At 42.6% G+C, this 22,511-nt stretch overlaps 1 protein-coding gene across 1 annotated transcript; it reads left to right on the top strand.

Annotated features, from left to right (window-relative positions):
• Window positions 1-350: 350 nt before the first annotated feature.
• On the top strand, window positions 351-22,173 carry LOC135523610 (myomesin-2-like). Its single transcript, XM_064950397.1, has 37 exons — window positions 351-414; window positions 1,625-1,751; window positions 2,912-3,007; window positions 3,641-3,776; window positions 3,991-4,145; window positions 5,307-5,399; window positions 6,611-6,699; window positions 6,929-6,973; window positions 7,461-7,625; window positions 7,876-8,037; window positions 8,676-8,817; window positions 9,211-9,410; window positions 9,557-9,610; window positions 10,377-10,504; window positions 10,757-10,940; window positions 11,798-11,972; window positions 14,548-14,669; window positions 15,260-15,447; window positions 15,705-15,831; window positions 15,982-16,157; window positions 16,404-16,518; window positions 16,763-16,922; window positions 17,017-17,123; window positions 17,224-17,268; window positions 17,392-17,528; window positions 17,857-18,001; window positions 18,284-18,343; window positions 18,682-18,749; window positions 19,032-19,145; window positions 19,368-19,455; window positions 19,580-19,618; window positions 19,800-19,905; window positions 20,175-20,338; window positions 20,500-20,536; window positions 20,772-20,794; window positions 20,877-20,932; window positions 21,122-22,173. Exons 2-37 carry the CDS (start codon window positions 1,648-1,650, stop codon window positions 21,605-21,607), a joined length of 4,491 nt encoding a protein of 1,496 aa, XP_064806469.1. The 5' UTR covers window positions 351-414; window positions 1,625-1,647; the 3' UTR covers window positions 21,608-22,173.
• Window positions 22,174-22,511: the final 338 nt, after the last annotated feature.

Raw genomic sequence — 22,511 nt, 5'->3', positions numbered from 1 at the left:
TTCGGTTGTCATCTTCTCGAAAACAAAAAATAGGCTAAAACACATATTTATATGCCTATTACATTATTGACAAAATAAAAAATCACGAATATTTTGCAAGGAAAGACAGTTTATCCAATAAATAACCCGTTGAAAAATCCTACAATAATATCGACGAAAATGACGCAAATATTTGTGTTAATTATTTGACCATTTCAACAGCCACCTGCCCTCGTCAACTTTGACTGAAAGTGTTGAATGGGTCAGAAAATGTTGGTAAATGCTATATATAGTCATAAGTGCATCCATACATGGGGTGGTCGGGGAAAGCCATTCCTTGAGTGAGAGGGTAATATTTTTGTTACCATCAGCAAGTGCCTCTCAAGCGGCATCAGGCTCGTCTGCTACCGCTTTGCGCTGTTTTAATCTCAAGGGGTGAGTCGCGTTTCTATCTGTTATTTTATCATAATTACGCTGAGCGGGTTGTTATAAATCCAACATTTTTATTTCAGGGGAACCTTATATTTCCAGTACATTAACGTTGATAATGGCCATAAATGGGGTCATACATGTAGGCTAAGTGAAAGAGTGACAGATTTACATGTCTGGAGTTGTTTTGGGGATTGATCATTTGTCTCCGGTGAGGGATAAGGGGTTGTGTTGAAATGTATCTGAAGGCAGTTATACTTTCACTGTGCACTAATGGCATGCCTTTGAATGAAGAGGTCGCTGAACCTATTTTCTTGGGTGCATAAGTTTGGCAAACTAACGAATGATTGTATACCTAAGACATGTCCTGGAAAGTTGGATAGTGTACTGTATTGGGAGAGTACATAAACAGTTTAGTATTGAATTTATTTAGAGGCAGTTGAATAATGAATGTATTGATTGATCAGGATGTTGATGACTTGTCTTATTTATGTTAGGCCAATTTATTTTCGAATGAGTATTGGCCTACATTCAGCCAAACGTGCAGGCTACTAATTTTCTTCTGTGGCTTTTGACTATATTTCTCCAGTGCATTAGCCTTCAAACTTCTTTCAGCTATTCATAGATGAGCTGTGCTCGCTGTAAGGTGAAACATTTGAGGGGCTGACCCCTGCTGATATGGGTGGTATGTGGAGGCAACATTCATGGCCCCTCATAAACCATAAAGTTATGCCTGAACATGTCATTTGTGGGATAAATATCATAGAATTAGTATGCAAGGGAGATAATGTGAAAGATTGGCAAAGTATTTGGAGTTTAATGGAGAAATAATAACCATTGCGTATCAGTCCTTCGACAGCCATTTTGTGAGGCCTCCAAAGACAGAGAGAGCCTGTGTGCCTATAAGGGCGGGGCGCTGCAGTTAGGCTATGTTGTCAATAATTATGTGAAAGTTGATGATAATAGGGAATATTCATGTACTAAGGCTTTGCAGATTCTCATCAACCGTAGAAGGTTGACAACTATAGTTGACAAAAGCAGCGTGAAAAGTGCTCAATGGGAAGTCATTATTGTGTCTGATCATGCTAAATACATTGATGCTAATGTTGAAAACGTCACTAACACAGCAAACCACCTCCAATGTTCAGTTGCATGTGAAGTAAAGGTAAACAATTCCATTTCCCTCCTCCCTCTCCTTACCTGGTATTGTGACCAGGTTTCTTTTGAAGTGTTCCAGCCATGGCTACCAAGGTCATGCATTTTAATCAGAAGAAGCATGTGAGCCACGTCAGTCATCACAGCTCTCACACTACTAAGCATGTTGTCAAGGAGCACTCTTCAAGGTAGGGGATTAGTGTTATTGCTCACATGCAGCACTATAGAAAGCAGTTTGTTTGGCAATACAGCAGCTGGAGCACAATAGCGTGGATGCAAATGGTGCTGGTGTAGAGGGAAGTGGAGTGGACAAGAGATGGTCTCCAACTTCAAATGTACACCACCCCATGCTGATGCTATGCGGCTTGCAGCAATGGATTTTGCCTTGTTTTAGGGTCGTAGGGTCATATCAGGCCACTAGATGTTGCTTTAGCGCTCCTTAGTAGCACTGCATCCTAAAGCTCAGACCACCACAACCCTTTGGTGGTTATGCCATCGGCTGTGCTTCAAACTGCAACTCCAAGGTTATAGGAGTCTGTGGTGAGCTGAAGTGGTGGCGTTCAAATGGAACTGTACCCAATGAAGCCTCAAACTCAGAATTTGTCACGCTGCAAGCAGAAGCCAAAGTGTTGGGACCTATTGACCAGGTCCTAGCAGGCCGTGACGTTGATGTTGTTATGCAACCCATGTCTAGTGCGCATGCCACTGCTTTACTGTGCCTGAAACATATGCTGAACCCTGTTCTAGACCCCAACCCATCAAGAAAAAAACTATCCATTTACTGGACTCTTTACTGGCTATATTTGCTAAGAAATTAAAAGGGCAAGTCTGTAACTTTTCAACCTCCTATTCATCATTTCCAGCACCAAACCAGTGTCCATATATGTGATTTTCTACACCTGCAACAAGTTTCTAGCCCAAGGGATGGTATTGTCTTGCTCCTCACGTCACCACGAATCTCATAGTGTTTGAAAATCCATGTTTTTAAAATGTTTCACTTTTGATGATGTCATCGGGAAGACGTTTTTAACTTTCTATTTTCTTCTACAAAACGTAGAAATGCTCCATTTTCACATATGTTGACACTGGTATTGTGCTGGAGATTGAAAATGAGGTTGAAAAGTGAACTTTTGTCCAATACCAATGATCTCACTATCTAAGTGAAAACCACTAAATTAATTGCTTTTATTAGCTTTTATGTCCCTTTTTGATATGAAGTATATTCTTCAATTGCTTTTAAAATTTAAAATCACTGTACCACCAAAACAGTGCTGGCACTAAGTGTTTAAAAAAAATCTGCCTATCTACCTGTTCTAATGACTCTAACGACTGCTCTCTCTCTCCACAGGAAATCAAGCTCTAAGTCTGTGAACCAGGTGCAGCACACCCACGCCACAGAGGCTATGGCTGAACCAGCCTATACAGTGCCGGCGTTCAGCCAGAGGTGGGTCCAATAGGACAGTGTCTCACAGCTACATTGGCCCAGTACAGAAACAACCCCTAGCTTTTATCCCTAGACACTTGTGTAGATCTGAAAGGATTCGATAGGTGTAAGCAACATTTGGTGTAAGCAAATCTCCACCCAACTGAGATGGAACTACTACCATACCTATTACATTCTTTCAGGTTTACATGAAGTGCCTAGGGGAAGGGGCTAGGGGTTGTTTCTGGACAGGGCCCATATGTCATGCTGTTTTAGGTGTAAGGGAATATTTACCACAGTCAGAGCTGACTGCAGGCAAAGACTAGCAGTGACTATGGTGACTGAAAAACACAGAAAATATGCCAAATTGTGTCCTGGTACATGTGTTGTGTTTCATTATACAGCAGGGATCATCAAATAGATTCAGCTGCGGGACGATTTTTATATCCAACAATGAACACAAAAAACAATGGGAAAAAAAGCAAGCCCCCAGTTGTGGAACCCTGTTATACAGGATGAGTTGGTTAGATGTTAATAACCTATCTGACCTAACACTGGTTAGGTGTTCGTCTGTTGTTGTCGGTTTTTATTAAACACTGTATATTGTACCGATATATAAATTATTATCTTTCCTGCTATGGAATATGTATGTAGGAGCGCCGATGAGATAGAGGAGTACCAGCGAGTGTCTAGTCATGTTGGGAAAGGACTTGCTTCAATTCAGAAGGAGCTCCACAGGATGCGAGTGGCCACAAAGACCCAAGTGGAGAATATTGAGATTAAGAGAGAGGTAATACACTGGTTTGTGGAAGGATCATGTTATATGCAGTGCTGCTGACACAGGATCAGATATCATTGATGAAACCCTGTGATTTGCACATATCACAGTTAAACAGATATGTAATATTTGATAGCTTTTTGCCTATAGTTTATAGTCCTGTTTCTACCTGTACTAACCTTATCACTGCTCATTTGCTAATGCAACCTTTACTGTCTCTCCTCAGGTGCAGGAGATGATGCACAAGAAGGTGACGTCGAGTACGGAGACTGACAAGACCCCTGACTTCCTGGTGGCTCTGAGGCCCCACGCCGCGTGGGAGAAGACTCCTGTCAAGCTGTTTTGCACCGTAGACGGTCACCCCAGGCCTATTGTCAAATGGTTAGGAGCGCTCGCCTCTTATTGAACTACTGTTGTGTCAGTTTGTATCAGTTTCCATATTGTGTATGCATCTGGTAACCACTATGATTAGCCATGTAGTCTTTGAGATGTGACATGTTTTACCAACAACTTAGCAACTGCTTAATTTATATACAGAGAGTTTAGAGACATTTGCCTACGATGGATTAGAATGCACTTTTAATTAGCATGTACCTGCAGTTGTGGTTGTAAACTGGTTATAATGACGTAATTTCAACCAGATTTGTCCTCTGGGACAGTACTTGACTGGCCTTCATTATGTGTCTATTGGAGCTTTTTAGTGAGGTTTCCTCACTCCATGGGTCTCATTAGCGCTCTGTTAATGATCACATTAGCACCAATGACACCGTCTCTACTTTAACAGCCAGCACCTTGGTCTTGTCTAATGCTATAAATGTCTCTGCACATTTCACTGTTTATTGGAGGAACTTCACAGATATTTAGGCTATATTTTGTTTCTGTATTTTGTTTCCTGTCAATGGCCTCGCGAATGGAACAGTGGTCTAAGGCACTGCATCGCAGTGCTAGCTGTGCCACTAGAGATTCCAAGTTCGAGTCCAGGCTCTGTCACAGCCGGCCGCGACCGGGAAGACCCATGGGCGGCGCAATTGTCCTAGCGTCATCCAGGTTAGGGGAGGGTTTGGCCGGCAGGGATGTCCTCGTCCCATCGCGCACTAGTGACTCCTGTGGCGGGCCGTGCGCAGTGCACCGTGACACAGTACTGTGTTTCCCCCGACACATTGGTGTGGCTGGCTTCCGGGTTAAGTGGGCATTGTGTCAAGAAGCAGTGCGGTTGGGTTGTGCTGCGGAGGACACACGGCTCTCGACCTTCACCTCTCCCAAGTCCGTACGGGAGTTGCAGCGATGAGACAGGGCTGTAGCTACCAATTGGATACCACGAAATTGGGGAGAAAAAAAAGTTTTCCTGTCAACACGGTCTCATTAGTAATTTTCAAAATAGTGACGTTTAACCATTGAGGTAATGTCAAATATGCTAACATATTAATTATGTCAAAATTATGCAATATTAGTTATATGTCACATAACAGATCTATTAAAAACACTTCAGTACTAAAAATTCAATCAGAACCCACTTACTAATTTGATGCCTTGTATTTTCAGGTATAAGGGAGGAAAACCTGTTGACCCACTGAGTGCCCCAGGAAAGTACAAGATTGAGAGCAAGTATGGAGTACACAGTCTGATTATTAGCAGGTACTGTACCTCACTCTAATTCACTGTCTCTTTTCATGTTAATTGGTTTAATTTGACCAAGGTCAAGTTCGGGTTAATTTCAACTTGATTAAGGACATGAACCGAAATTCAATTCACATACTGTAGTATTTGAAATCATTATTACATACATTAAATTGTGTTTCATTTCTTGAACTTACTGACTTCAAATGAAATTGTCACTTGCCTTGTTCTACTCTATGAACAGGTGTTGTTTTTCCACTTGTTGTCAGGCGGTACCCATTGTCCCCCTTTGGTTGTTCCCTGTTGCCAGTGGAAGTGAATGGCACCCCAGTGAAACTGAAGGGGGGAGGGGGTTGTTGCATTTCCTATTCAGTCTAAAGCCTCTAAAGACAGCCTGCATGTCGCTGGCCCGCCCGGCCCTCGTCTTCACGACGCCTCAGCTGTTCATACCGAAGTGCTGACCTCCGTGTCATTCGATCCGTTCATTCCTCCTCCCCCCTCTCTCGCTCTCTCGCTCTCTGCACTGAATCTCTCCTACGTCGTCATTACGTTACTAGGTCAAAAAGGACACCGCCGTTTAAGGTAGCCCCTCCACCCCAACACGCTCTCTTTCATACCCTTTTCTTTTCCTCACTTAATCAATTTAGTTGTCTGTGATAATATTTGAAGAGAAAGAGAGTAAGGGTGGGAATAACATGGCCGGAGATCCATATCACCCCAGCTGGGAATATGGAAAAAGGATCGTCTTTAAAATAGTACTTCCAGGGGCGACGGTCACATTTCTCCTCTTCTATTCTCACCCTCGGTTTCTCCTTGGGAATGTCTGTCCTCACGATGTGCCGTCTTCTTATTAACGCCTTCTGCTGCTTCAGAACGTCGCCTTCTGTTCGACGGCGCTCTCAAGCCATGAGATCACCTTCTAAAACGCAATGTCTCCTTCTTCTCACTCATGTCGTCAAACATTTGACTGGGATTAAAAGTCGTCCTTTAAAAGGCATGAAGGTGACGGGGAGGATGTTATGAACTAAATGCATTTCTTGGATGTTACACAGTCCTGAAGTAATTTAACACAATGCCAATAACCCCCTATGACATTAACATTTTGTAACCAATCAGAATTCAGGATTAGATCGACCTGTTGTAGAAACAGTGATAATGAACAGCACAATACACATGTACCATTTATTTGAGCCAATGATATCATAATATACTAATTTCCTTCACTTTAGGTGCGTGGTGAGTGATACTGCAGAGTACAGCGCCGTGGCAACGAACTCCCATGGATCAACTACCAGCAAGGCCTTTGTCACTGTCAATAGTGAGTGTCTCTCTCTCTCTCGCTCTCTCTCTCTCTCTCTCTCTCTCTCTCTCTCTGTCTTTGAAGTATTTGCACTGAAGGACTTGAGCTGCTATTAAAAGTTCCCTTCCCTCAAATGTCACTCTCCAACACAACAAACACCCATAGCATATGAATCTGAATGAAGGTTTTCATTTTTGCAAATAATGTTCCTTCTTCCCTTTCTAAAAATTATTTGTATTCCTCATAGGACCAGCAGGAGGAGCCTATGGGTCCTGCCAGCTTTCTGGTCAAGGTGAGAGGAAAGAGTGGATTGAGGAGGGTGGGTGGAGAACCAGCCCAGTGCTGCTGGAGTGGGGCCCAGACATGGCAGGCTTTGCTTGAGATCAGAGACCACAAATAACAGTCTCTATCTAAGTGGCCTGATAAGCACTGGAAACTATTGTGAGTGTGACTTTGTGTTGTTCTGGCCCTGAGACAGTCAACGAATGAAAACAAGGGGTGACTTATATTCAACACACACTGAAGGACTTTACAATGTCACAATACAACACACTTTTACGAACACATCAACCATGACAATATTGGATTGTGCTAAACTGGTTTGTTTACATGTCATACTGACATTTCTTCATCCACAAGCTGCATAATATCTGTATGTAATATATACTGATATAGGTATATGTTGTTTAACACAGATCATAGCAAGCACTATAGGGCATTATTGGTATACTTGAGATGTACTAATATATTAGCATGTGTTGTCCTTGTCTTCTCCTCAGTGCCCCACATGACTGTGATCCACCACAGTAAGCTGGAGATCACCATGCTGGATAGGTTTGGAGTGTCGTTCGGAACAGAGGGAGGTTCCATTAGTCTGGTGTGTACCATGGTGGTGGTCCCTGATCTGCCCAACGTACCACCATTGGCCCAGTGGTACAGAGACGGTGAGCGAGTGAACATTACTCAATGGTACATCATCACAAACAGCACCACACAGGAAAGCCATACAGTACATTGTGTAGAAAGCACAGTGCACCTTAATTCACAGCACATGTCCGTACAGCGCAGCCCAGCATATTACAGTATGACATAGAATGAAGCAACAGTTTTTGAAAACATTCTACCATGTTCTTACGGTCAACAACAACCAACTACTCGATAAAGTGTTGTTATTCCGTCTCTGTTGTTGATCAGATAAACTGCTGAAGGCAGGGAAGTTGGCTGAGATTAAGGTTGGTGGGGGCGCTGCCACTTTGACTTTGCCCCACCTGGCCAAGGATGACGAGGGTCTGTACACCCTCCGCATGTGGACGAAGGATGGCACCACCGAGCACAGCGCCTACCTCTTTGTGAAAGGTAAAGTCATATGGTCTTATAATGAAATGATATTATAATTTGACCATAAAGCAGCAAACACTCTTAGAAATCTATCTAGAACCTAAAAGGGTTCTTCTGCTGTCCCCATAGGAGAACCCTTTGAAGAGTCCTTTTTGGTTGCAGGTAGAACCATTTTGGTTCCATGTAGAACCCTTTTGCGTTCCATGTAGATGGGTTCCATGTAGAGCCCTTTGTACAGAGGGTTCTACATGAAACCCAAAAGGGTTCTACCTGGAACCAAAAACGGTTCTCTAATGTGGAAGAACCCTTTTGGAAGCCTTTTTTCTAAGAGTGTAGAAACAGCATATTTATATTTTACAAATATTATTTAATGTTATACATTAGAAAGGAAAGAATGTTTAGTATAATTCTATAAATTAGAAACAATACCAGGTTTGAGGTTTGTTGTTAAGAAACATTTAGTGATAAATGACACAGTTCCAACGGGCCCTTTAAACTTCAGGCCTGACTCAACACAAAGATATGGTCTAGGCATTTTACATAATCCCATACATATTTGCATGTGTTAACCCAAGTGATTTATACAGTGTTGCCACTTTGTCTCCTTATTCTCTACAGTCCCACCTTGCTTCCTTGTTCTCTTCCTTATTCCCCAGATGCTGCTCCCTCTGTGGCCGGAGCACCCGGTGCACCAATCAGCGTCAAGGCGTTTGACATCAACTCGGACTACGTCCTGGTTGCCTGGAAACCCCCCAACACCACCAACGAGGCTGCCATCACCGGATACTTTGTGGACAAGTCAGTTTTAGTCATTTAGAACCTTACGTTAGACTCTCTCATACAGAATCTCCAACAATAGTCAATTAAAGCAGATTTGATTGTAGTTAGAAGATGCAGAAGACCTAAAGGGTGGCCATTGAGAGTGTAAGACAGTGGAGTGATTGTGAGAAACTTCACGGTCACATGATGTTTCAGATCTAATCTGGTAGAGCAATTGATTTTGTGAAGCTATCGGATCTCACAGAGCTGAACAAAGACTTGTGACGAAGGCACGCGAATTAGATTTCTAGATAAATGACTGATGGAACTACAAACATCTGCAGTATCATTGTTGATGTCCATTCAGACCAGCACTTCCACACGTCAATACATTCGATGGTTTATGATGTAATTTCTCCTCCTCCTGTACAGACGTGAGTCTGGTAGTGCTACCTGGTCCCAGTGTAACGACGCCCCAGTGCGGATCTGTAAGTACCCCGTGCACGGCCTGAGCGTGGGTCACGCCTACCACTTCCGGGTCAGGGCTGTCAACAGTGCCGGGATCAGCAGACCGTCCCGGGAGTCTGACAAGGTGACTGCCCTGGACCCAGCTGAGCGAGAGAGACGGCAAGGTACATAACCACACAGACTCATGATGTCTACTTGACTGCATACTCAAAGGACATCTTTTGTATTTATGTTTTTGGGTGAAATATCAGACAGCAGATGTACCTTTGTGTCACACATGACTTTTCTGGTTTGTCCTCTGTTGAAACAGTGACTAAACTGGATGGGAAACATGAAGTAGTGATTAAAGAGGATGACCTGGAAGGTAGAGTATGCCAACAATGGTAACGGACCAAAATATTGTGTTGAGTCTATTCTATTCCTCTCGTCTATTAAACAAAAACACTGGATAACAAATTAACCTTCCACTCAGCATTGAAATCAACATATCCACAACATTTCCCGAACTGACCAATATCCATCAAAGCAAATACCTGTTGAATATATCGTATCGGCAAAAGCCCTTACAATATACAGTACTATACACATGAATGTATGTACACATAAATACTTGTGTTCTCAGTACCTTAAAGGGGAAATTGAAGGATTTCTATCATCATTATTAATCAATAAACCCTGGCGCTTCATGCCCACCTTCTGCTTTTAGATTGGACTTGGGCATTGCCATCGTAACATCTCTTAATGATAGTATCAACACTTCATAATAAGAATGAATAAAAACAACTTTTCTAAGCAACTTCATTGACACCACTGGACTAACGGTGAGACGAGCACCATAATAAATAGGCACCTAACCAGCCAGCTCTTTAAACTTAGATTTAACATGCGTAGATTATAACTTATATCCTTCATTTTTCATATCCAAACGTCATCCTTTGCGTTGTAGAACTTTTAACCCATCATCTATCTCTTGACGCAAACATTGTAACGAAAACGATCTAAACTAACCCCAAATGTAATTCCATAATACTAAATGAACCCCAAATGTACTTTAAAGTTTGATCTAATTATTGATCAAATAACAAGTGTTATGAAGAAGTATTGTTCAATACCATTCAATCCCAACATAGGTTACGTTACATTGCCGGGGGAGCCTACAGATGTGCATGCCTCAGAGATATTCAAATCATATATCGTGCTGAGCTGGAAACCCCCCAGCCCTCGTGGACGGGCACCACTGTGGTACATCATTGAGAAGGTGTGTGGCTGCTCCTTTCCCATCTACAGCATGTAGATCTCTCAGTACAGTCTACGGTAGTAGATTAGATAGGCCATTTGATCTTTTCACAACTTTCAATCTGTCTAAAGAGCAGTGATATTTTTGCAAAATGGCAGAGATAACAGCTGGCAGGTATGTTGCTAAAGGCATTTTTTCGAATGAGATTAGTGATTCAATAATGTTGTAGAAGGCTTTACCTCATTTGCCTTCCCCGTCCCAAATATCCACTAGTCTGTGTCAGGCACTGGGGCTTGGCAGAGGATCAACACAGCAGTGAAACTGCAGTCCCCTCGCTACCCTGTTTTCGATTTGGAAGCCGGGAAAAAGTACCAGTTCCGTGTGTATTCTGAGAACTTGTACGGCGCCAGCGAGGCCTCTAAGCCTACAAATCCCATCGAAAAGGTGGATGAGCATGGTAAGAGTGGGTTTTAGCACACACACACACACACAAACACAGGCAGGCACACACACACACACAGAGACGAGTACACGCACACAGACGGGTACACACACATACACACACAACATTTATGATACATGCATTTACAAACAGTGACAGTCAAGGAATCCTTCCAATTTTACTTTGACAAATGAAACTCTGTTTAACATATGTTTCAGGTAGTGAGCGGCCTGTTGGTATGTACAATATAAAGCCCAACGTTTATCCCTTACTTGAAACACACTGAGATTTATGTAATGTGACACTCCTGTAATGTCACAATCAAAAATCGGTCTTTCACCCCTGATCGTATTTTGGAGAAACTAACTACCAATGATGATGGGCATGATTAAGTCACATCAAATCCTACAGTATCCTCACCCTAACGTCACAATCCCAAAATACGTGTCGTCCCCACAACATCCATGATTGATAATGGTACACTCGTCTGACACAAACTCCCGTCATGAAAGATGCATGACATCATGTATCACAACTGAAAATAATGTCATCCCTTGTTGAAGGTATGTTTTGTGGAATATAGTCCACAGGTTTACAGAATGGTTGTGTCCATTGTTCTTTATATGTCTGTATCTCCTCATAACATTGCACCAAGATATCCCCTCACATCAGGTATGTAATGCATAATGAGAAATGATTTATTTTTCCCGTCTTAAATGAAGGTGTTTATAAATGACAATCATTTTTTTGAAGATTTATAATGAAGATGCATGTTTTTCTCATTCCTAACCCCTTTACTCTGTTACTGTGTAGAAATGATACATCAATTCAATATCTCCAGTCCCCAACATGCATGTGTTTTGCCTGTGTAGGTGTTCCCTCTGCTCCTGGTCAGGTGGTTGCCACCAGGAACACCAAGTCCTCTGTGTTTGTGCAGTGGGACCCCCCCAAACACCCCAACCACCTCATTGGGTACTACATAGATGCCTCTTTGGTGGGATCCAAGGCCTGGGCCCCATGCAACCACAAGCCCTACAAGCACACCAGGTAGCCATTTAAACATAGACGTTTGTCTAATAGTTATCTATTCAAGCTATGGCAGTGATTTAATATTAGATACGTTATTAAAGGAGATGGGACAGTGAATGTAGTGTGACAGGCCTCTGGCTTGAGAATAATACAGAAATCAAATCTTTGCAAACGAGACACTGATTTGGCAAAATCCTGACACCTACAGAGCCTTCAGAAAGTATTCAGACCCCTCGACTTTTTCCACATTCTGTTACGTTACAGCCTTATTCTAAAATGTGTTAAATAAAAACACATCCTCAGCAATCTACACACCATACCCCATAATGACAAAGCAAAAACAGGTTTTTAGAAATTTTAGCAAATGTATTAAAAACGTATTTACATAAGTATTCAGACAGTTTTGCTATCAGACTGGAAGTTTAAATCAAATCAAATGTATTTATATAGCCCTTCTTACCTCAGCTGATATCTCAAAGTGCTGTACAGAAACCCAGCCTAAAACCCCAAACAGCAAGCAATGCAGATGTAGAAGCATGTTGGCTAGGAAAAACTCCTTAGAAAGGCCAGAGCCTCGGAAGAAACCTAGAGAGGTACCAGGCTATGAGGGGTGGCCAGTCCTCTTCTGGCTGTGCCGGGTGGAGATAACAGAACATGGCCAAGATGTTCAAATGTTCATAAATGACCAGCATGGTCAAATAATAATAATCACAGTAGTTGTCGAGGGTGCAACAGGTCAGCACCTCAGGAGTAAATGTCAGTTGGCTTTTCATAGCCGATCATTGAGTGTATCTCTACCACTCCTGCTGTCTCTAGAGAGTTGAAAACAGCAGGTCTGGGACAGGTAGCATGTCCGGTGAACAGGTCAGAGTTCCATAGCCGCAGGCAGAACAGTTGAAACTGGAGCAGCAGCACGGACAGATGGACTGGGGACAGCAAGGAGTCACCATGCCATAGTCTGAGGCATGGTCCTAGGGCTCAGGTCCTCCGTGTCAGGACCCATTTACAAACCCGGGACTCCGGTGTGAGAAACAGTCACTTAGCAAACTGAGCCACAAATAGTCGGCAGAACCCAGAAGATGAGGCAGACAGAGCAGTACTTGAGACGGTGTTTTAATAAAGTAAAAAGGAAAGTTCTTCAGGCAAAACTCCACAACGTCAAAAGTAATTCCAAGAGAACAAAGGTAATCCTCCAAGTCAAAAAGGTAAATCCACAAGGTGGTAGGTACAGCAGAAAAAAGCCTCAAAAGACCCTCAAAAATAAAGAAACAAGAACAAAAACAGAGTTCCACAAGAGCGTCCAACTGGCGCAACAAATGTTCACAGCATCACTGGGCAGGGTGCTAACATTCAAATACAGAGCAAAGAACTGAGGAAAACTAAGGGTTTAAATACAATCAAGAGAAATGAGGCACAGGTGCAAGTAATAACTGGGAACAAGGGAAAACAAAAGGGTCAAAAAGCACAATGGGGGCATCTAGTGACCAAAACCTGAACAACCCTGGCCAAATCCTGACACTCCGAGAGAGAGAGAAAGAAAGAAAAAATTAGAGAGCATACTTAAATTCACACAGGACACCGGATAAGACTGGAGAAATACTCCAGACTGACCCTAGCTCTCTGACAATTGAGCTCAGGTCCATCCTGTTTCCATTGATCATCCTTGAGATGTTTCTACAACTTGATTGGAGTCCACCTGTGGTAAATTCAATTGATTGGACATGATTTGGAAAAGGCACAAAACTATATGAAAGGTTCCACAGTTGACAGTGCATGTCACCACAAAAACCAAGCCATGAGGTTAAATAAATTGTCTGTAGAGCTATGAGACAGGATTGTGTCGAGGCACAGATCAGGGGAAGGGTACCAGAACATTTCTGCAGCATTGAAGATCCCCAGAATACAGTGCCCTCCATCATTCTTAAATGGAAGAAGTTTGGAACCACCAAGACTCTTCCTAAAGCTGGCCGCCTGGCCAAACTGAGCAATCGGGGGAGAAGGGCCTTGGTCAGGGAGGTGACCAAGAACCAAATGGCTAGGAGGCCAGCATCCCAGTGTCGCCTCTTCACCACTGTTGACGTTGAGGCTGGTGTTTTGCGGGTACTATTTAATGAAGCTGCCAGTTAAGGACTTGTGAGGAGTCTGTTTCTCAAACTAGACACTAATGTAGTTGTCCTTTTGCTCAGTTGTGCCCCGGGACCTCCCACTCCTCTTTCTATTCAGAGTAGAGCCCGTTTGCGCTGTTCTGTGAAGGGAGTAGTACACAGCGTTGTACAAGATCTTCAGTTTCTTGGCAATTTCTCTCATGGAATAGCCTTCATTTCTCAGAACAAGAATAGACTGACAAGTTTCAGAAAAAGCCCTTTGTTTCTGGCCATTTTGAGCCTGTAATCGAACCCACAAATGCTGATGATCCAGATACTCAAGTAGTCTAAAGACGGCCAAAGAATGTGCTTTTCTTTGAAAAACAAGGACATTTCTAAGTGAGCCCAAACTTTTGATCGATCGTGTATATTGTCCAGGTCTTAAGAGTCAGCAATTCTACCTTAAATTCAAGACGTGTAGATGATCATGTTTAATTTCCCTGTTTTAGGTTTGTGGTCCATGGACTGACCCCGGGGGAGACCTATGTGTTCCGTGTCCAGGCTGTCAACATCTATGGCCTCAGTGATGAGTCCCAGGAGTCTACTCCTATTGCTGTGGAGTCCGCCCTCAGTGAGTATCAATAGAATATTGCCATATGAGAAATGCAGAATTGCCATCAGTTAATACAATATTTAAAAGTGTAACACAATTTTTACACCAACAGTTGTCACATACAGTGCTTTACAGTAACCTTAACTAGACCCCCAAAGATCAAGCTCTATTGCCTTACTATCAATACTTAACTTTGACTATTTTCCTTTGTTCAATGCCTAATATGAGGGGAGTGGAGTATGGTATGTATTGAGTTGTTCTGTTATCTAGGGGTGTTTTTAATGCACAGTGTTGCTCCTGGACAGGTTCACCACCAGACTTATTCACTGTCCCTTCCCCCAACTTTTGATGTGTCTGTGCTCTGAACTCTTGTCAGAGTATCACAGTATTATCGTGTGTTTCCTTTCAAATCACCCACCATACTGTACATGCAGTTTAACCCTCAGTTTAACCCTCATGCAACTGTATGACAAATCCCATATAAAAAAAAAATTAATATGAATTTTCACATTTACATTTACATTTAACATCAGTTTGAAATGAAAAACGTGTCAATTTTACATGATTGAAAGGTATCCTGAATTTACCTGTGTGACTCTGTGCCACAGCGACTCCCAGTGCACCTCATGGCATCACCATGCTGAGCTGTGACGGAGCCTCCATGATCATTGCCTGGAAGAGCCCCAAGCACTGCGGTGGCTCCAAGATCAACGCCTACTATGTCGACAAGCGTGATGCAGACACCCTGGCCTGGAAGGAGGTCAACTCTGCCCCTACCAAGACCAAGACCTACAAGGTACGTCACGTGGTGTCAGAAGTGGCATCTGATTAGGTTAAATAGGTTTGCTTCTTCATACATAATGGGTTAATAACTGTGGTGTTGATAGTGTGAATGGTATGTACTCTTCCCTCTGCATGTAAATGATAGATTAGAGCTATAATAAAACTTTGCCGTTCAAAACCAATAGCAAATATGTAGCTACTTGTAGCAACACTGTTGAAAATATTGGATATGTTTGGGTCCCTGTCGCAATATTGTCCCCTTCTCTTCAGGTCGAAGGTCTGACGGAGGGAACCTTCTACGAGTTTAAGGTCCAGGCTGGGAACCTGGCAGGTGTTGGTCTGCCCTCTGCTCCCAGCACACCTCTGAAGTGTGAGGCCTGGACTACCACAGTACCTGGTAAAGTAACCATCTTATTATGAGTATTTTTTTCATCATTAGTATTGTGGTACTGTATAATGTCCCTGTTACTTATTTAATTTTAATTTGAATGTTCCAGCGATGGGCAGTGAGATTGTGCAAGGTTACTGTTTGACCTTTGACCTTTAGGTCCAGCCTATGACTTGGCCCTCAGAGAGGTCAGAGGTGACTCCCTGGTCATCCTGTGGAAGGCCCCTGTCTACACCGGCGCCAGTGCCGTCACTGGATACATCGTGGAGATGGCCAAGAAGGGCCATCACTACCACCCCCTGAATGAAGAGGCTATTGGCCACTGTTACCTGCAGGTAAACAAGCAGCTACAGTATGTAGACCTGCAGACATGATGATTCACATCATCTCTGCAGAGTTTGTATATTGAATCTTAACTTGTAATATGTGTGTGTAAAACTCAAAAATGTAGCTTGAATCATGTTTGGATATAGAAATGTTCATTAAATGTCATGTTGTGCTCTTGTAACTCAAGTTAGGATTCAGTCTACAATGAACGATGTAATGTTTAATGGATGTGATGATTTGTTGGCGCTGTATAGGTGACTGGTCTGGAGGCAGGAGCAGAGTATACGTTCAAAGTGAAGGCTGTCAACGCTGAGGGAGTAGGAAAGGCCTCCCAGGCATCTGAGCCAGTGGTTGCCAAGGCTCTGCCAGGTAATAACACCTATATGACAACTGTATAACATTTACTGTGTGACAACTTCAGTCTGATATTAGCCTGCTGGATTTTTGAACGGTTTTGGTATAGGAACATATGACACACACACACCTCCATTGGTTTTGAGCAGTATTTTCATTAGCTTTTGTTTTGAACAGTTTTGCTGATGCATATTATGTACATTTCCTCTCCACCACTCAGCAATAAAGGTTATTATTTTGTTTGTTTTCATGTGTTAAGGCACCCAGGAGATCCAGTGTGGAGTGGATGAGGACACTGGTGATATTTTCCTGTCATTCGAGGCCTGTAAGATTTCTGAGACCTCCAACTTTGCTTGGTCTAAGAACTACAAAGAAATCAGTGACTGTCCAAGAGTTGCCATAGAAACTAAGGGCAAACAGTAAGTGTTTTTTATTTTTTTGTCTTTATTGACCATACAACCATACTAAATATTTTTGTCAACATAATTTGTCTCGACATTTTTTTTTTTCCAGCTCTAAGCTGACTTTCGTCAACCCAGACGTGAGTGATTTGGGTGCCTTCTCTGTGGTTGTGACTGACACTGAAGGAGTTTCTGCCAGCCACACCGTGACAGAGGATGGTAGGTTTGGATACGCCCCGAGACTCAGATTTAAAAATATAGATATGTTTCTTGTCAAAGTTTATACCGATATTCTTCATTCTTGAATTTTATCTTGCAGCCCTGAACACCATGCTGGAACTCAGCTACAACATCAGACATCCAAGTGAGTATTATCCTTCAATATGCATCTTTGTCAGGGGTGAAGCGTCACATAGGAATCGTCTCACAATACCACAACAAACATCCCTTGAGAATTGATCATTTCTTTGTTTGTTTCTTCGTCTAGTTGTCCCACTGAAGCACCAACTGAACTATGAGGTTCTAGAGAAGGGCCACGTGCGTTTCTGGCTGCAGTGCCTCAAGATGTCACCCGCCGTCACCTATAGGTTCATTGTCAATGACAAGGAGGTCACCAGCAGTGATGTAGGTGCCAAACCGACAACCTCAAACATGGCTTTTTAAACAAGGATAAGGAAGGTGTGCTATTTGGCACAGTTAACAAAGTAACAGAAAAAACATTAAAAAATGCATGTAAACATGATGCCTTTTCCTGTACTCTGAATTTCACTGATGAGTATAATTCAATAGTATTTTATTCATCCCACTGGGGGCAATTATGCAGTGTGAATATACATAACAAATAACATGAGACATAATCGCATGAAACATATAAACAGTGAAACATAAAGGTAACAGTTATTAGGAAACATGCCTGATGTAATGATGGTATGTGTTTTTGTATGTGCCACAGAGCCACAAGATCAGCCATGATGTGAACACCAGGGTGATCCAGATGACTGTGGATCACTTCTCCAAGGCCAGCGAGGCCACCTACACCGTCCAGATCCACGATGGCAGAGCCAAGAACCAGAGCTCTCTGGTCCTGGTGGGAGATGGTGAGAGGGGATTTAATATACAGTACGTCAGACCTGGGTTCAAATACTATTTGAAATTATTTCAAATACTTTATCTGGGCTTGATTCAGTTTCCTGGCACAATAGAACCAATATAATAGTCCATAAAAACCACAAACTCTGCCCATCTGGCAATCCAGGTAAACTAAAGCAAACACTAAAATGATTTGATAGATTTTCCCTCTTTACTATAAGGATATGGTGCTAGAGTGTAAGAGGTTGGGTATTAGGTTAAGTACTGACATTGTTGTGTTCTATTCTCAGTGTTCAAGGCTGTCTTGAAGGAGGCTGAGTTCCAGAGGTCAGAGCACATCAGGAAACAAGGTATTCTATCCTAGTACACAGATGATTGATGGCACATATTTGATCGCTTTAGTATGAAAGTTTATGTGTAATTTGTCAACAAGAAAGTGAAGACTTACATTAGTAATCAGCTGGTCTGTTAGTTTGATTTTCAACATTTCCGACTGCGCTGTAGATAACGCTTGTACTGGTCTTGTGTGGTTCAGTTGGTAGAGAAGGGTGCTTGCAACGCCAGGGTTGTTGGTTTGATTCCCACGCGGGACCCGTATGAAAATTGTATGCTAAATTACATAAATGTAAAAATGTACTGTATATTGTGATAATAGTTTTGAAAATTCAATATTTCTTATCATGTTTAGGTCCCCACTTTGCTGAGTACCTTTCCTATCATGTGGATGACGACTGTACTGTTCTGCTCGTCTGCAAGGTAACAAACACCTGTTCTAGGACCTGTTATTGTGGTTACAGATATCAATTTACTTCAGGTTGAAACTGTGTACACATTTGTAATCATTGGGGCTATGCTGTTTACCCATTAACTTGTTGGGACATATATAGTTTTTGGGACTTCGTTGGGATATATTACTCTCTGTTAGTCAGCACCTCTACAAACATGTTTGGGTGTGCTTCAGCTCATGCTTTTTACTAGGCTCTGCAGTGATTTAAAAGTTGCAGGACAGATTGTATTCTGTATGTGCTTGTGTCTCAGGTTGCCAATGTGAAGAAAGAGACTGTGTTCCACTGGTTCAAGGATGAGGAGGAGATCGTTCTGGCGACCCCTCCTAACATGATGTCTGGATCCGTTGCTCTCCCCATCTCCTTGGTAACTACTGCTGTGAACCTTGAAAGCAATGACTGCACAAGGAATAAAACTGCTCAAGGGAACTCTGTTTTTTGCAGATATTTTCTTAAATGAATATTGGCCCTATTTTTCAATTTCCCACAGTATCGTTTTTTGTTCCGAGATCACAATACTATCTAAAATATTGCAAGATTTTTCTGAATTGATCATATAATCTCAGTAAATAGTACATTTTTTCTTCAGTTCTCCAGGAAAGACCAGGGCCATTACAAGGCTAAACTCAGTGATGACAGAGGGAAAGACACTTCTGTCTTTGACATTTCTGGCCAAGGTAAACTCCTGCTCCAGGATCTCCACGATCTATAATCTGATTATTGATACAATATCATTTCCTTTATCAGGACATATTGAACATTAATTCCTCTTTCTACAAATATTCTGTTTTTGATTTGCAGTATTTGATGATATTATCAACGCCATTGCCCACATTGCTGGTAAGTACTTTGTATCAAAACACCTGCTGGAAAAAACATTGATGTTCTCCTTTGCATTGTTGTGGTTGTGAAGGTACTTAGTATTGCTGTGATGGCACTTAGCATTGGTGTGGTTGTGAAGGTACCTCGTGTTGGTTGGATTGTGAATATATTGTGTCTCTGCCACTCCTTTTCCTCTCAGGGTCTTCTGCCTCTGAGCTGGTGCTTCAGTGTACCCCAGAAGGCATCAGGCTCCAGTGCTACATGAAGTACTACACAGAGGAGATCAGGACTGCCTGGTTGCACAAGTACGCACATCTCATCTGCATCACACTCAGCAAGGCCAGTTACACAGTATGCAGCCATTTTGGAGATGAGATTTGAAGGCATACTGTAACCTACGCCAATCAATGGATGTTTCTAGATACTCATTTTATTTATTTAAGTTTAGACTGTAGGGTAGATTTGTCTGTTGGTCTTACCTCAAGGTAAAGTATCCATCCTTTAAATATAACTGTGGAAAGACAGTAACGCAGGGGTTTAATTTAGACGAATAAACCTGACCATGTCCGTTTAGGGATAGCAAGATCTCGTCGTCTGAGAAGATGAGGATCGCCGGCACAGCTGAGATGGCCTGGATGCAGATCAGGGAGCCATCAGAGAAGGAGAAGGGACACTACTCCATCCAGATTATGGATGCCACCAAGTCCCACACTCGCACATTCGACCTCTCCGGACAAGGTTAGCATTGCGGGAGAAATAATCCCAGCGGGTAAAACGATGTTACAATGTTGAAATCATGTCACTACATCCAGAAGTTTTGACCACTAGGATTGTTTTAAATTGCACTTAGCTTGTCTTTTGTAGATGATGTCTTATCATGTCAATTTGTCTTTTTGTAGCGTATACCGATGCCTATGAGGAGTACCTGAGACTCAAGTAAGATACTTATTTCTGTGCTTTTCTTCTTATGGTTTTTAGTTCAAAGTTTGTTTGTTTTTGTGGGTTTTTTTTTTTTTTTGCAAAATGCAACACATAAAATAACAATCAAAGATTTAAAAGTTCCACAGGTTTTATAAGGCAAGAATTTGTCCTCATCGTATACACACTGCCAAATGTTTTGGTAATACACCAAGTCCTTGATTTATAACAATGTCATTATTTTATCTTTCAGGGCTGCAGCCTTCGCTGAGAAGAGTGAGTAGACTATATTTACACAATATATATTATCCTAGTGATTACGTGACAACAAGTACTAATTAACTGTTCTAATCCTCAGACCGTGGTAGAGTGGTTGGTGGTCTGCCGGATGTGGTCACCATTATGGAGCAGAAGGTGGGATATACTATGCACTCTGAACAAACTTTATATCATGATGACATATGCTTGTATAAGATTGTGATTGTATTGAAAATACGTGGTCTCTTGTAGAGAATTGCGTGCATATTCAAGAGATCTTTCTCTCTGACCTCTATCTCTCTGACGTCTGACCTCTCCTCTCCACCTCCCTCTGTCCACCTTCAGACCCTGAGCCTGACCTGCACAGTCTGGGGTGACCCCAGCCCAGAGGTCACCTGGTTCAAGAATGAAAATGAGGTAGTCTCCACTGAGCACGCCAAGATAACGTTTGAGGCCAATAAGTTTGCCAGCCTCACCATCACCGCCGTCACGCCGGAGGACTCCGGCAAGTACAGCATCAACGTACGGAACAAATATGGCGGGGAGTTCGTGGAGATCACCGTGAGCGTCTACAAGCACGGCGAGAGCCCCCCCGAGCCCAAAATGGGAGGGAGAGGAGCAACACCTGCACCCCTGGCCTCCAAGACCCCTGCCCAAACCCCTACCCCTGCCCAAACCCCCATCCCCCAGACCCCCACCCCATCCCTTAAGTCCCCCACCCCTTCCCTAAGGTCCCCCACCCCAACCGCCAAATCCCCAACCCCCCCTAGGCATGTTAAGTCACCCAGCCCTGCCAGATCTCTCAAGTCACCAACCCCCCCTAGAAAGTAACCAGGGATATTGATGCCTGAGAAGGCTTGAAGCATTGTCTGCTACTGATTTATAGCATGAGTTGAGTGAAACCAGAAGCTGTTACATGAAGGTGTCCATTTTAGGTGTCATATAGCTTGGTCACTGAGCTTTAACATGCAAGAAATGTTTGAAAAAAATAAATAAACAGAGTAGATGTTAATCATAAGTGTTAATCATTTAAAAAAAGCTGCACCTTCCACTATACTGTACGATATAATGGAATGTCTGAAGACCTGGGATCAGCCTGCCTAAAGTGCCTGGTGGGCAGGGTTTGTGCCAGGTGGTGCCAAGGGGGCGGAATTTTCCATTGCAACAGGCAAGCTCAATCAAGTACAGCTAAAGTATTTGAAGTGAATTCAAATGGTATTTGAGCCCAGGTCGGCATGTCTGTGTCCATTTCTCTGTGGATGGTGAATAGATGTCAGAGAGTGCAGACGGAAGACACACAGCCAGTGCCGTCCGCACTGCAGTCGCTATGCCAGAGAAGTTACGTTTGTCTGCACCATGTTGTGTTTCCCCCTTTGCTTTGTGTTAGAAATAAACCTCATTTATCACCTCTGTTGTCTTTTCCTGTCTTTCTTTCTTTTTATTTCCCCTCACTTGTCTCCTCTCACCTCCTAATTGTCTTTCTTTTAAGGAAGAACTTTTTAGTCATTTGCCAATAACGTTAGACGATACGGACTTCTGTATGGCACAATATCCTTTTGATATTCTCCTCAAATATGTATTAAGAACATGTTGTGCCTTTAATACAAATGTACACTCCACAGAAGAGGTCACATTTGGGGTAACAACTCTACCTATAAAGAAAATGACTGTGTTTCCTTTCACCCAAACAAGATACTACTAGCCTGACTTCTTCCAAACTTCTGAAAGGAGAGGG

The sequence above is a fragment of the Oncorhynchus masou genome, chromosome 4 (genome assembly GCF_036934945.1).
Source record: "Oncorhynchus masou masou isolate Uvic2021 chromosome 4, UVic_Omas_1.1, whole genome shotgun sequence".
NCBI classification, from domain to species: Eukaryota; Metazoa; Chordata; class Actinopteri; order Salmoniformes; family Salmonidae; genus Oncorhynchus; species Oncorhynchus masou.
This window is presented reverse-complemented; position numbering and strand designations above follow the sequence as displayed.

Bases quoted from the DNA above. Each gene is read 5' to 3' on its own strand.
- LOC135523610 (XM_064950397.1), top strand. From the start codon at position 1,648: ATGGCTACCAAGGTCATGCATTTTAATCAGAAGAAGCATGTGAGCCAC. The intron at 5,400-6,610 runs GTACTGTACCTC...CCTTCACTTTAG, and splicing joins CACAGTCTGATTATTAGCAG to GTGCGTGGTGAGTGATACTG. The intron at 18,344-18,681 runs GTATTCTATCCT...TATCATGTTTAG, and splicing joins AGAGCACATCAGGAAACAAG to GTCCCCACTTTGCTGAGTAC.